The sequence below is a fragment of the Lynx canadensis genome, chromosome D1 (assembly GCF_007474595.2).
Source record: "Lynx canadensis isolate LIC74 chromosome D1, mLynCan4.pri.v2, whole genome shotgun sequence".
In the NCBI taxonomy this organism is placed as follows: domain Eukaryota; kingdom Metazoa; phylum Chordata; class Mammalia; order Carnivora; family Felidae; genus Lynx; species Lynx canadensis.
In genome coordinates, this window is record NC_044312.2 from 15,128,253 (window position 1) to 15,143,165 (window position 14,913).

The window sequence follows — 14,913 nt, forward strand, 5'->3', positions numbered from 1 at the left end:
GAGCTGCTTTTGGGTCTTCTGATCTGCCTTCCAGTCTGCTAGTTATCTCTCCAGCTGTGTCTCATTTGTTATTAAATCTATCTACCGAGTCCTTAATTTCAGGTTAATAGTTGCTCTGGTTTCTAGATTTTCCATTCGATAGTCTCCAGTTCTCTTAAAATTTCAATCTTGTTAAGAATAACTATTTGAAAGTTCATATTTGACAAAACCTGTGTTTGGACTCCTTGTGGGTCTGTTTCTTTTATCTGTTTCTCTTTTTTCCTGCTTTTGTTCACGTTGTTCCTCATAATTTTTTTACTGGGTGCCAGACACATCATTTGCAAAATTGTTTGTAGAAATAGTTTGAGGCCTCAAATGATGTAATCTTCCTAAAGGGAGAATCTGTGTTTGCTTCTGACAGGGACCTGCAATCTGGGGTTACCTTACTCTAACTTCCAGGACTGAGATGATCTGAAGCTGGGCTGTGTACTTCTGGTGCACCTTTAATCCTACAGTGCTGCCCTCATGGTCTCAACTCAAAGTGAGGGGGACCCGCCTGCCCCAGCAGGCCCTTGTCTCCAATCCACGGCTTTCTAGTGCTGCTCCGATTCTCAGCCACTGCGTCCAGATTCGGCAAATGTCCCCCACGGGGAGAGCGGTTCCAAATGCCAGGGTCACCTCCTGGGCTTCCACTCTCCCTTGGATCCTGGCCCAGTAATTCTGCACTCTCCCGCCAGCTCTCTGATGCCTTCAAGCAGGTGTTTTAAAAAATATTTTATCCGGATTTCCTAGTGTTCTCAGCAAGAAGGAGAGTGGGTTTGAGTCACATAGTCCACCGTTACTGGAAGTGCAAATCCTCTGACACGTCTCTCTGAGCTTGTCTCCACCTCTCCCTCCACCTTCCCCTCCTGCCTCCCTAGCACACACCTTCTGCTTCTCTGCCTAGATGCCCACAGGTTCTAACAGGCTTCTCTGAGGCCAGTCCTCATCCCTGCCCCCACCCCCAGCCCCTTCCTGCCATCTGTCGTCCACGCTTCCGTGAGGGTTACCTCCCCGCAACACAGGTCCAGCCAAGCCCCCTCTTTGGCTAAATATCTTTAAAACGGTTTAAAATCCAGCTCAGCCTTCACTCTGATTTGGTATCCCCAGGGGAGTTGGGGTGTCAGCAAGAGGCTTTGTTGCTCATGAACAGCAAAGTCCAGTCAAGTCAGCCTGAGACCAAGTTATAGACTGGGGGATTCGGACGTAAGAAATGAGCTTGGGGGCGCCTGGGTGGCTCAGTCGGTTAAGCGTCCGACTTCAGCTCAGGTCACGATCTCACGGTCCGTGGGTTCGAGCCCCGCGTCGGGCTCTGGGCTGACGGCTCGGAGCCTGGAGCCCGCTTCGGATTCTGTGCCTCCCTCTCTCTCTGCCCCTCCCCTGTTCATGCTCTGTCTCTGTCTCAAAAATAAAAAAAAAAAAAAAAAAAAAAAAAAAAGAAACGAGCTTGAATTTATTTGACTTTGTTTTCATTTTATCTTTTAATTTATTTTTGGTTTTCTCTACCTTTCCTGCTCATTTTTTCCTTGGAAACATGCAAAATCCTGAGCTGGCAGTGGGTGGGGAGGGGAGCAGGCAGGGGGCGGTAGGTAGGGAGTCACAGTGTCTTTGGCTATTCGTCCAAGCTCCCATGGTAGAGCTGGAGCCAGGATGCGGGCCTGTCTGCTTCCCAAGTCAGCCGGAAAGAGCTGTAATAACTGCCATCGACACAATGGGAGAACCTGGAGGAGGTGGGGCCGGGCTGGTGTAGTGCCCGCTTGTCTGCCCGCCCGTCGGCTGTCGTTCTTTCCTGATCCTTGGGGACCCATGGCCCTCTGTCCCTCAGAGAAAGCCGTCCCCATCACCTCCACCAGGGGATTCACCATACTCGGGGGAAGTCAGCCGCGATCATTCCATTCCCCTTTCAGTGACTGGCTTCGCAAGATGCACGTTGCCCCAGGGTGGCCAATGGGACATGAGGATAAATCTGTTGAGGAGGGGTTTCTGGGCCGGTTTTTATTCACTCCCCGAGAGAGGCAGGCCCATAGGAGGAGGCCACTTCTCCGACTCTGAACTCGGTCTTGTCTGCCGTGATGCCGGGAGCCGCGGGAGGAACAGGTGACGTGCCGAGGACGGGGGCCCACGGAGTGAACCAACCCTGTGGAGCTGCCTCCTCAAGACCTCTTGTTACGTGTGAGAATAAATCCACTTACTGCTGAAACCTTTTTTTTTTCTTTAACTTGTATTACTCACAGCCCAAAGCTTCCTGTCTCCTACAGAATAGACGATATGGAGGCAAGAAGGTCTTCATTTGCCTCCGAGGAGCTGAGTGACATTCAGCAAGTTGCTTTAGTTCCCTATGCCTCACTTTTCTCACCTCTAAAATGGACATAAGATGTACCTCACAGGGCTACTGGCAAGGCTCAGCCACGCTTATGACCACATGTGGTACACATGTCAAGTGTGGCCGCTGTTCTGACGAGACCTCATCTGACAGTGGATTCCTTCTGGCCCGGGGCCTCCCTCTGGGGGGCACTGAGCCTCTCCGGGGCGCCTGGGTCCTCCCAAAGCAGTCACTTCACTGCCAGCACCTTGGTAGCCATTAGGCACCTGCTGTTTGCTAGCACCGCACGTCTTAGAAAGGATTTTACAGTTAACGTGCTTCTTGGGACAACCCAATGAGGCATCACTGTCCCCATTTTATCACGAGGAAACTGAGGTTCAGAAAGGTTAAGTGACTTGCCCATAACTGGCAGGGCTGGGACCCTTCTTCTGCCGCGCCCACGGGAGACCCTCCGCTCTGCGGAGCCTCGCGGTAGGGCCCCATTCCCTGCCCGCGATCATCCCTGTGAGCCTCTGCAGGCAGCTCTAAATCGAAAGGTTGAAAGCTCCTCGGAACTTTGGGTTCCCCTGTGGGGAATCCCTTACCTTTGTGAAACATGTGGAGGTGCTTATGGCTCAGACCTTGCGTCAGAATAGGCTGCAAGAAGTCTGGGGGCCCCAGTGGTTCCTCTCTGGAGGCTGGGAAGGTGCCCGTGTGTGTGGTGCAGAGGCTCTGGAAGGGGCCGGGCTCTGAGCACAGTCCCCGTTTGGTCTCCACATAAGAGCAGGTGGCTCTGCCTGGAGCCGTCCCAGGAAACCTTGATGGGGGGATTAATGGCAGGAAAAGTAGGGCAGGCAGGTTGGTAAATATTTAATTGCTCAGAGCTTACGGCGTGGAGGGGGCCGATCTGAGAGAAGGGCAGGGCTTAGGGAGAGTGGGGAGCTGGATTAAACTGCTCTGTTCCCCGAGGGCTAGGCTGCCCTGGGAAGCTCTCTACCATCAGTCCCAGCCTGAGACCCTCCTCTCAACAACTCTAACCCTCCAGCACCTTCTGCCAAGTGGCACAGGAGGGGCCCAGACTGTGGGAACTTTGAGAAAATGGAGGCAGTGAGGGTAGGAAGCCATGACGGCAATGTTGGCTAGTTTAAGTGCCCATTGGTACCAGCCCCTCTGCACACAAACTCTTTTAAAATACAGCACCTGCCTCAGAAGGTTTAAGAATCAGCTAAGTGATGGGGCGCCCGGGTGGCTCAGTCGGTTGAGCGTCCGACTTCGGCTCAGGTCGTGATCTCACAGGTTGGGAGGTCGAGCCCCGCGCCCGGCCCTGTGCTGACAGCTCAGAGCCTGGAGCCTGCTTCGGATTCTGTGCCTCCCTCTCTCTGCCTGTCCCCCACTTGCACTCTCTCAAAAATAAGTAAACATTAAAAAAAAAAATGACGTGTTGGGATGACACGAGGAAGGAAACAGAGGCTGGCAGCGTGGGCACACACAGCACCTGCTGGACACGTTCCATATGAAGGAGGCCCCCTGGCAGGGTGGCCCTTCTCCCACCCTGTTCTCTGCTGGGTTCTCCACTCCCCCACCTCCTCACTTTGTCATTCTGCCCTTGAGCTTTGGCTCCTTATTTTCCTCCATTTCTGCCCCAGGGTGGAGGGCCTGGAGGTCACAGCTCCAAATGGAGGCACATCCCATTCTCGCCCTGAGAGCCTCCCCGGCATGCCAGAGTCCAGGGCCTGGACCGCTCTGGGGCCTCTGCCACGCCCCTAACCTGAGATGTGTGCAGCGACGATCCTCTCCCCCTCCTCCCCCAACCCCAACCATCCGTCTCCAGAAGAAACCAGGCAGGATCTTGCCACAAAGAGGATGCCCTCGGGGAGGGGGTGGGAAGAGAGGCTTTACCTGGCCTCCGACCTAGGGCTGCAAGGGGAGCTAAGGGAGTGGGGAGTCCCAGAGCATCTCACTGCCACCTGCGGTAAGCTGTGTTCTCCTAAAGCGGGGCCCCAGCATGCTCAAAGCCACCCTGCAATGACTTACGGGGACAGGAGACAGGACGGTGCCCTGCTCTCACCCTTCCCCCTGGGCAGTGCTCAGCAACGGGTCCGGGGTGGGCGGGGTGGGAGCCTGGCCGGTGGGCGAGGCCAGGCTGGGCGCAGTGGAGGGGACTCACCGTCCTCCTTGGTCTGGATATAGAGCACGCTGCTGCGCACGCCGTCCCCGGCTTGGGTGTAGGCCAGCACCTGCACGCTGTAGTTGGTGAACTTCTCCATGCCCCGCAGCTCCACCCGCTCCCGCGTCGTCGTGATGTTCTGCATCTCGCCCCACTCTGCCCGAGACAAGCAGCGTCGGAGCGCGGCCAGGCCGGCCGGGCCTGGGGCCCCTGCCGCAGCCCCTCGGCCAGCCTGGGCTCCGGTCGGGCCAGCTCCACTGGGCTCAGACCTCGACTCCACAGCAGTGGCGACCGGGGGGACCGCCACCTTCAGGCGCCGGGGGGCAGGTCTGGGGCTCTGCTCCCAGGCCGCGTGTCTCCGCAAGTGGCCCAACTGGGGCGAGCGGCATATGCCCGGCCTCGGCCCCAGCTGACCTCGTACCAAATTGAGCTTAATGCTCTCCCTTTCCATCTGAGCACCTTTCCCCTCCTCCCCTTCCCCTCTCCATGTGAGGGATCCCAGGGATCTCCTGGAAGGGAGCCTAGGCCAGGTGAGATGGTCACAGCCATTCCTCTTTGCTGTCCCAGGGCCTCCTTCGGCTCTCAGGTCAGTAGGCAGTGTGCTACCCTGGGATGACGGGGGACAGGCTGAGGCTGCCTCCTCTGTGTCTGACTGCTCCTGGGCCAGCACCCTGAACGCTCAGTGGTGTCTGTGAGCGGCTAAGCCCCTTCCTTTCTCCCCACCGCTGGGGACACCCTCCCCAGGAAGCACCCACACGGAGAACCCGGGCGAGGCTGGTAGAGGGGACAGCCCCCGCCAGGAAGGGCCGGGCCTTCCTCCGGCTCAGTGAGGACCCGTCATCTGACTCTGCCAAGGAACTTGCTATAGACGGAAGACGAGTTTAGGGAGAGGGTCCCACGGGAAGACCAGGGTCTTAGAAGGAGGAAAAGAGACAGGCTCCTGAGCTGACAGCCATCCACTGGGACCATCGGGCTTTCCAAAAGACGGGCCCAGACGCACTGGCTGAGGACGGGCTTCGTAGGAGACAGGTGCCTGCAACCCACCCCAGCACCTCACCGGGGACCCGGTGCAGGCAAAGAGCCCGAAGCAGAGAGCCTGGCCAGGGGAAGGCAACAGTCTGCTAGGGGCCAGGGGCATGAGAACACCACGCCCGGCCTGAGGCAGCTCCGGGTCAGCGCAGGGGAAACCTCAGAAGCCTGAGCAGTGGGACCTTTCTTTTTAGGAAATCAGAAACCAGGGTAGTCCTGTTCAGGACCGGAGCCAGAGAAAGACCCCAAAAGAGGACAGTATGGCCAACAACCCAGGTGACTTTAGGGAAGATTACAGGCTTAGAAAAGAGGAAGCAAGGGGCGCCTGGGTGGCTCAGTCGGTTAAGCGTCCGACTTCGGCTCAAATCATGATCTCACAGTTTGTGGGTTTGAGCCCCGCGTCAGGCTCTGTGCTAACAGCTCGGAGCCTGGAGCCTTCTTCGGAATCTGTGTCTCCTCCTCTCTCTGCCCCTCCCAGGTTCATGCTCTGTCTCTGTCTCTCAATAATAAATAAATGTTAAAAAATTTAGAAAAAAAGAAAAAAGAAAAGAGGAAGCACGCTCTGGAAAGCCAGACCACCCCTTATGCGGCACAGCAGAAATGCATGAGGCTGTCCCCCAACACATGAACTGAGGACACTGCCGGAGATCCAGCTCCTGAGCTCCAGGTCTCTGTGCTTTCAGAGGAGATGACAGAGATAGAGGCAAGAAGGACACTTCCTGTTGGCAGTGTATCCGGGCACAGCGGCATCCAGGTGGGGAAGGGGAAGGGGAAGGCAGGTGCCCTGGAGAAACGACCATGAGCTGGAGTCTCAGGTCTTCCTAGGGAGAAGGGAGGGCCCCGGGGCTGGAGGCAGAAGGTTTAGGATCCAGGGAGGTAAACTCACGGGGGCCCTTATGGCCCCCGATAGAACATTTCCGTAGTTGGGGATGCTGGGTCTCTGCCTCGCACAGCGGCAGACTTCCCTATCACTGCAGGGTTCCCGTGGCCACCAGCGGGCGGGGACTTGGTGTGTTTGTGAGGCTACACACGACTGTTTGGACCCGCGCGTCCCAGGGCGAGGAAGGCACACACAGGGTTGGTTGCTGTCCCTCTGCCATTCCTACCCAGGCTTCACTGCATGTGTTTCCCCACCTTTCTCCGGGTCCCAAGCGGCTCATCTGCGCAGACTGCTTGCCCCACGGCCTGGCCAAGGGGTGCCCCCTTCCCCCAGGTCCTGGTAGCCCCGCTTCCCCCTCGTGTCCCCTCCGGCCTAGGTGGTGAGGACTGTTCCTCGGTGCCCCGCCCTCCTTCCACAGCCCTCTGCAAGCAGCGCCTTCATGAAACTCTTCAACTGCCCCATTCGCGGGTACCTCCTGCTCCCTGCCCGGACCCTGACCGAACATCCACATGTTACATTAGAAACACACGTGCACCATCACAGCTCCAGTCATTCCCAGACACACTGCCGTCCAGGAGCAGCTGGCGTCCCTCCCCCCACCACAGGGGTGACCCACCCTGGTCTCTGGCTCTGGCTGGGGTAGCACGCGCAGCAGAGGGAGCTGCGCCTCCGCCGGACATCCCATGGGAAGATGCTCGGCTCCAAGCGCGGACACAGACCCTGCATCTCTCACCCCAAGACCCGGACTTCACTCCTGGCAGACTCACCCCCATCCACGTAGAGGGACCAGAAGATGACACGATAGCCTTTGAGGACGCCATTGAGAGTGCTGCGTGGGGGCTCTGACCAGGAGATGACCGCCACATCTGAGGTGATGGACAGGGCCCGGACGTTCTCCGGGGGCTGGCTGGGCACTGTACAGGGCGGGGAGAGAAACAAAGGGCCCCGTCAGGAGGTACAGCCCGACATCCGTGCCCCCCGCCAGAGGAACATGGAAGGAGCTCCTGACAACGAGTGAGGAGAGTCTGGGCTGTGTGGCTGGGAAGTGAAGCAAGTGTCCTCTTCTGGGTAAACAGAGGTCCTCACAGTCTCGGCGCCTTGGCCTCCCGGTGGCCCATTCCCCGTTCCGGGTAAATGCCAGGGGCAGAAGGTGATGAACTCTGGGCATGAGCCCATGGGGATTCACCAGTGGGCACCAAAGCCCGGGGTGGATGCTACAGAGCCTGGAAGATCTCCACGCCAGCCCTGGGTCTTATCTGACGGCTGCTGGCCCTGCTGTGTCATCTGACCAGGTGGTCTGAGCCCAGCCTGGTTCTCGGGCCCCTTGCGTCCTTAATGCCAAGCTGAAGGGAAGGAAAAGAAGGAAGCGGTCCCCTCACCCTGGTGAAGAGGAGAAGGGGAGCCATAGACACCTTTAGGACTTCTGGGACCATTACACCTTTGTCCCTTGTCCCTGTAACATGAATATATCAAAATCTCCGGGATGACGAGAAAGCACTTTCTGAGGCCAATGTAGGTGGTCTGCCCTGCCTCTAACCTTCCCCATTGGAAAGCCATCTTTGAGCCTAACCCAAGTCCTATCCCCCTCCCTCAGGGGTTTGCCCCGGTGCAGGCCACTTTTTCTGAGATGGCAGACGGCAGGGATGCCAGGTTCTAGGAGCCACCTTGGCTGGGGAGAACTTTGGTGGCCCTTCCTGCTGGCTTCCGAATTGCGGGGGCCAAAGGGAAGGGCCATGTGTGCTTTGCTCTGAGAGGGAGGAAGGAGGCACAGGCTGGATGGAAGGTAATTAGATCCCATTGCCCCACAAGAGGCAACTCTAATTTTTATGAGCATTTAAATGATAATACATCATCGTAACGATCCTCTTTGAGAATGATTATTGTTTCATATTACTTAGGTGTAAAAATATAAGCACCATGTAATTAGGGACCCAGTGTAATAAACTAATACAGATCGCCCGTTCGAACAAAATGAAGGTAATATAATTATGGAAAAGACACTACTGCTAAAGCAGGGGCCCTTGAATACCCCAGGAGGAGTGCTAATATTGCCAGGAAACCATCGGGATCTGACAGGCTAACGAGGGCCTTAATTAAGTATGAAAAAGTGCCGGGCAACTGCCGCTGGAAACTTTCTTCCCTCTCCTCCTTTGTTTTGAAAATGACTCTACAGCCCACGCCGATCTCGCCCTCCTGGAAATTCTGCACCCCCCACCCCCACCCCCACCCCAGAGCAGGGAGGCGGTGACCCGATGAAGGCCAGAGGCGGGCCTGGCCCTGGAGGACAGGAAGCTCAGTGCATGGCGGGGCATGTCCGTGTGGGCTCAGGGCAGCGGTTCCCCTGGACGCGCCTTCCCCGGGGCATCCTGCATCCACGTCACTTGGTCCCGTATCCCGCCTCGCTCCCAAGCGAGAGTGTGACAACGGGGCGAAGACAGAGTACGGGATTCAGGGTCTGACCTGGATTTTGATCCGGGCTCCGTTCGTTACTACATGGGTGATTCTGGACAGGCTACTTCGCTTGCGTGAACCTTGGCTCCTTGTGTGGGTAAGGCCCTAGAGGTCAGTGCTACGGTTCTCATTGGTGTTCCCGTGCCGGCAGCACCAGCATCATCTGGGAATGTATTCGGAATGCAAAACTGATTCAACCTGCTAAAGCAGAAGCTCTGAGGGGGAGGGCCCAGCAACCTGCTTACAGCCCTCCAGCAGATTCTGATATACACTCAGGTTTGAGAACCACTGGGTTAGAGCACCACTTGGGACTAGTACTGCTCGTGTGAAGAGGTAGCTGGGTGGTCCTCCTCCACCCAGCCAGGTCTGGGGCCAGCATCACGGAGGGGAGGTGCTGGGGTGGGGGGGGGGAGGCATGGAGCCAGTGTGGAATGGGGGGGCTGGCTGCCTTGTGGTCCTCCCCACCACCACCCAGGCTTCTCTGTGCCTCTTTGCTTTCTATGTGCCTTTCCCTCTTTTTGCATTCTTCCCTTCCCCAGGGGCTCAGGCCTCCACCCTGAAGCCCAGATCGTGCCCCAAAGCCACTGAATGAGAATCCTGGAAGATGAAGCCTGGGCACCATTATTTTGAAAGCTCCCCAGATAATTCCAATCTGGAGCTAACGTTAAGGACCACTGGTACGCGCTAATCCGCTTTCAGGTGTTTCCGACCTGACGCGTCCCCCCTCCCAAGGGTGTCTACATTTTCAGAGAAGGTGAAGTGGGTAGAAGGCGTTGCCTAACCTAAAGGAATGACTTTCTAACAGTGGAATGTTGGGTATTCCGATGGCATTAAGCCCTGTGGACAGTTACTCCCCTCCCTCTGCTGGGGCAGGGTCAGACTTAGCGCAGGTTTTGGTCTCAAACTCTGGGTTGGGGTTGAGGGACGTCAAGCCGGAAGCCGAGGAGAACACCCTGCTTCTTTGATCTGCCCTTCGGGAGGCTGCAGGCATCAAGGGCCATGTCTCCTCTTTCGACCTGGCACAGGCTCAGGTACCAGCGGGCCCTCCTCTGTGCTCGGAGAGCGGGCACGTTCCTGCTTTCTCCTAACCCTGTTCCCCTGAAAACCGGGCCCTGTATTTACTCAAGAGTCCTCTCTAGTCCTCATAGAATCAGGTTTTAAACAGTGGCCTCTAAATCGCCTGCCACATGGATCTTAGACTCTCTTAACCCCAGTCTCATCTCAGGTCCCTGAAACAGGTAGTGGACAGGTTCTAGCCCAGAACTGCAAAGGTAACTTGGTTTCTGCCCTTTGTCCAACCTGCAGGCTACAAGGGAAGAGAAACAGGAGCAGGATGTAGAGGAAAGGGCCCGGAGAGAGAGACAAGCGAGGGCCAGAATGAGGGAGAAACATGGATGGAGAGTCAGACGGGTGGCAGGTGCTGGGGAGGCAGAGTGTCGGCAAGCAGTGGATAGAGTGCTGGCCGTTGGATTGAGGACCTGGGGGGCTCCGTGGACCAGCATCTCTAGAGGAGCCAGTGGGCGAGAGGAGACGGAGGGATCCAGGGAGCCTGTGTGCCTCACAAGACCGTGATGGGGACCAGGAGCAGTGGAAGGGCCCTGAGTCCTCGCTGGCAGCCTGCCTCTGCACCCCTACCCTCTGCTGGTGCCCTCACCATCCTCCAGCGTGGTGGCATTGATCTCGCTGGACGAGGGCCCTGTGCCAGCCCGATTGAAGGCTTGGACCACCACCCCGTACTGGGCAAACTTCTTGAGGTTGTCCAGGGTGTAGACCTCGCTGTCCCCGGTGGCCTTCATCTCCACGATGCTATACTGCCCATTGCTGCCAGGGCTGTTCTCTCTGTAGCCGATCTGGTAGCCCCGTATGACGCCATTCTGCAGCTCCTTCTTGGGCGCCTGTGAGCACGGTAGGGGAGGGGAGACAAAGACACAATGGTGCTCTGAGATGCTGCTCTTAAAGCCAAAGTCAGATCATGTCACTCCTCTGTTCCCCACACTTCAAAGACTCCTGTCTCACTCGGAGTGAAAGCCAAAGTTCTTATAATGACTATATGACCCTACATGATCTGACCCCCATTACCTCTTGGGCCCATCTCCTCTTCCCCATGCTCCCTAGGCTCCAGCACTGGTCTCTTGCTGTACACACTGGGCCCATGTCCGTTGAAGGGGAATGCTTTTGCCTTGGATACCCCCACAGCTTGCCTCTTCACCCCTGTGGCGTCCTTGCTGAAATACCCGTCTTAATGAGGTCTTCCTTATGATCTTTTTTTTTTTTTAATTTTTTGAGAGACAGAGAGAGAGCATGAACAGGGGAGGGGCAGAGAGAGAGGGAGACACAGAATCTGAAACAGGCTCCAGGCTCTGAGCTGTCAGCACAGAGCCCGACGCGGGGCTCAGGCTCATGAACCACGAGATCATGACCTGAGCTGAAGTCAGATGCTTAACTGACTGAGCCACCCAGGTGTCCCTCCTCATGCTCTTTCTGTAAGATTGCTCCCTGCCCTCTGTTCAGTATTCCTTACATTTCTTCCCGGCCCCCATTTCCTCTTGAACCCATCTTTTCTTCCCCATGTTTTATTTTTCTGCATTGCATTTACTCAGCATCATTGGATATTTTATTTATGTGCCCATCTGTTTCCATCAGAATGTAGACACCATGAGGATGAAAAGCATTGCCTGTTTTGTTTGCTCTTTGCTCTGCTTTCAGTGTCTACAACGATGGCTGATATGTAGCAAGCCTTCGATACACGGTTATTGAATGAATGAATGAATGAATGAACGAATGAATAGGAATATCATTTGTCATGGGCTCGGGGACCTGAAAGAAAGGGAACAGCAGACAAAAAGTAACCAGACGGAGAAGGAGGTGAGCAATTAGCTTGAATAAAAACAGAAGCCCGAGACATCACATCACACCCTGTAGGACAGCTCTCATCAAAAAATGGAAAACCACAAGTGTTGGTGACCATGTGGGGAAATCGGACCTCTCGTGTACTACTGGTGGAAATGCAAACTGGTGTAGCTGCAGGGGAACACAGTCTGCCAGTTCCTCAAAAAGCCCAACATAGAATTGCCAGATGATCCAGAAGTTCTACTCCTTGGTATAGACCGCAAGGAATTGGAAGTGGAGACTCAGATACTTGCACATCAATGTTTAGAGCAGCCCTATTCACCACAGCCAAAAGGTTGGAGCAACCCAAGTGTCCACTGACGAATGAATGGATTAACAAAAAGCGGCCCATGAGTGCAATGCAATATTATTCAGCCTGACAGTTAGCCTCTTATTTAGTCGGAATGAAGTCCTGACATGTGCTATCACGTGGACGAACCTTGAAAACATCATGCTAAGAGAAATGAGCCAGACACAACAGGACAGATATTGTGTTGATACAGCTTCCATGGGGTCACATGAATAGTCAAATTCACAGAGACAGAAAGCAGACTAGAAGTTTCCAGGGCCTGGGGGCGGAGCTATCATTCAATAGGGGGCAGAGTTTCTATTTGGGATCATGAAGAAGTTTTGCAGATGGACGGTGGTGATGGTTGCACAATACTGTGAATGTACGTAATGCCACTGAACTGTGCACTTAGCCATGAATAAAATGGTGGATATGTTTTACCACATTTAAAACAACAAAAAAAAGAGTCCTTGATTTTGGTGTGTGCCCAGCCCTTCTTGGAGCAGGGAGCTACACTGCCCTGGGCATCATGGTAAGGGGCTGGGGTACGTGGGGACTGGGGCCTGAAGCCAGCCCCCAGATGCAGGGACAGAGGTAGATGAGGACACACAGTAAGAAGGGGGCATTATGGAGCCCTGGCTTGGCTGGTGGGGATGAAGGACTGGCCCCAGTCAGCCAGGAGAACAGAGAAAACACCAGTGCCATGAGTCTGGGGCTGGAAAACATGCTTTCACTCCAAGCTTCAACCCTGATACACAACCAGACGCACACACGCGATCCTAATACCTCTCACATCCGGAACCACGAACACACACATCCGGACCCATCAAAGCAAACACCGTAATCCACCCACCTACCTACAGTCACGTATACTTAGACTCACAGACAGAAACTGGCTCCTTTAACAAGCAGACTTGCCCATCTAGAAATTGAGAGACGGCACCCACCCCAGTGCATATAAAAACAACTTGAATCAGGGTTTTAAAGACAATGAAGTTAATTTAAAAGCCTACCTTTTATTATACAAAAAAATAGTGAGATCAAAAACAATTAAGTTAGTAAAACAGCCCCACTGTTTTTTTTTTTAATTCAATGAATGTTTTAAATGAACTGCATTTTCAGCTCGCTGTTAACTCAATAAAATGAAGTTTTTAATTTAACATAATTGTTTTGAACTCACTAAATAGGTGTGTGTGTTTTTAATTGACTTGACTTTTTGTTAATGCCTGAATAATGTTTCTCTGCACTTGGGCAGTCCTGTTTGCTAGTTTGTAAGTGAGCAGATTTTTGAATTCTCATATCTGCCCATGTAAATCTACATACACACCCACACACACAGAGACATCTATTATAGACACAAACATACCTTCAAGAGTGACACCCCATCTTCATAATGACACATACTCTTATATTACATACACACACCCTATTGCCACGCTCAGAGAGTAACACACGTGTCCACATGACCACAGCCATCTATGCCATGACATATACCAACATATTCACATCAACATATACTGACAGAGGCCTTGGATGGGCATCCAGGCACACCCCGCTATATACATATATATATTCACATATTTATACAAATCTTGACAGATCTTCCTTCCCTCCCTCCTCTTTCTTTCCTCCTCGCCCTCTCTCTCTCTCTCCCTCTCTCTCTCTCTCTCTCTCTTCTCCCTTCCACTGCTCCCCTCACCCCCAACAGGCACACTCAGGATTTAAATCAATCTTAACAATATTTCTCTGAAGCATTAAGAAATCAATAGGGCTGATTGCAAATTTATGTCGTAAAGCAGTGGCGATCCATCTCGCGGAAAGGGTCTTAAAATGAAGTGACTTATCTTTCAAGTGAATCTTTATTTTTCATTAATCTGTTTCTTGGTGTTAAAAAAAAAAATCCCCTGAGAAGTCAGGCCAAAATTTATTGATGGGTTGGTTCATTCTGAAGTTCTAACTTTCTAATCAATTTTATTTTTCATTATGAGACTTTGGAGAAATAAATCTGATTCTAAATTTTTATCGACCTCCGGGTCAGAGCTTTGTAGCCAAAAGGCTCAGTGTTTTACATACGTATTCATTCCCTGCCCCCACCTCCTGGCTTCCTGACAGTATTCCTAGGAAATGGGTCCAGAACCAGGATGCAGACAGACTTGGGGTTGGACTCTAGGCTTCACCCCCTTCCCCCAAGTTTTTGAGGAAAGGCTTGGTGCCCAGATCTGGATGTGAAGTGGAACCATGGCTCTGGGCATGGTTCCCAGGAAGGCCCAACTGTGTAGTCCCTACCTCACTTTCATTCTGGTCATTTCTCTGGGGAAAGAAGGAACGAGGCTCTGCTCTGTGTCTATGTGGGTGTGGGGGGCGAGGGGGGGTGGGGAGACACACACAAGAGTGTAGTGTTTTTAAGGAAAATATCACTAAGCCCTTCTGCATCTCTCCAGTTCTCAAGTCTACCTTGTTGAAGGGCCTGGGGGAGAACTAAAGTGCCCGAGCTTCAGTTAGAGCCAGAAAATGACTGTGGAGGTCGGATCCCAGGAGCAGAGGAGGCATTCCCCCCAAGCCCCACTGTTGGGATGGGAAAGCTCCAAGAAGAAGAACACATACAGGCCCTACGAAAGCTCTCTGTTCCCAAACTCCGTGCCGTGGCCTCCTCTGATGGGTCGGGATAAAAGTACCTCTTCTGGCTACCCTCCAGGAACAGAGGGTCAGATAAGCCAGTGTGAGAAAATACTTGAAGCCTGGAAGAGTCAGTGCAACAGGCGGCCCTGAGGGCCCACGGCAGCGATGTGGTGGTGAGTTCGCCAGAGTTACCCAGGACGGTGTTTCCCTCCTGCTCCAGGTTATTCCAATCTGTTTCTGTGCCCAGCTGTGGGGTCTCCTCTAAGAGT

General features: G+C 53.9%; 1 protein-coding gene across 1 annotated transcript in view; it reads right to left on the bottom strand.

The window, feature by feature from the left end:
• DSCAML1 (DS cell adhesion molecule like 1) overlaps window positions 1-14,913 on the bottom strand; it is a 348,497-nt gene that overhangs the window by 22,929 nt on the left and 310,655 nt on the right. Inside the window, 3 exon segments of the mRNA XM_030332277.1 lie at window positions 4,488-4,643; window positions 7,164-7,310; window positions 10,502-10,742. Of these exon segments, the coding sequence (XP_030188137.1) occupies window positions 4,488-4,643; window positions 7,164-7,310; window positions 10,502-10,742 (544 nt within the window).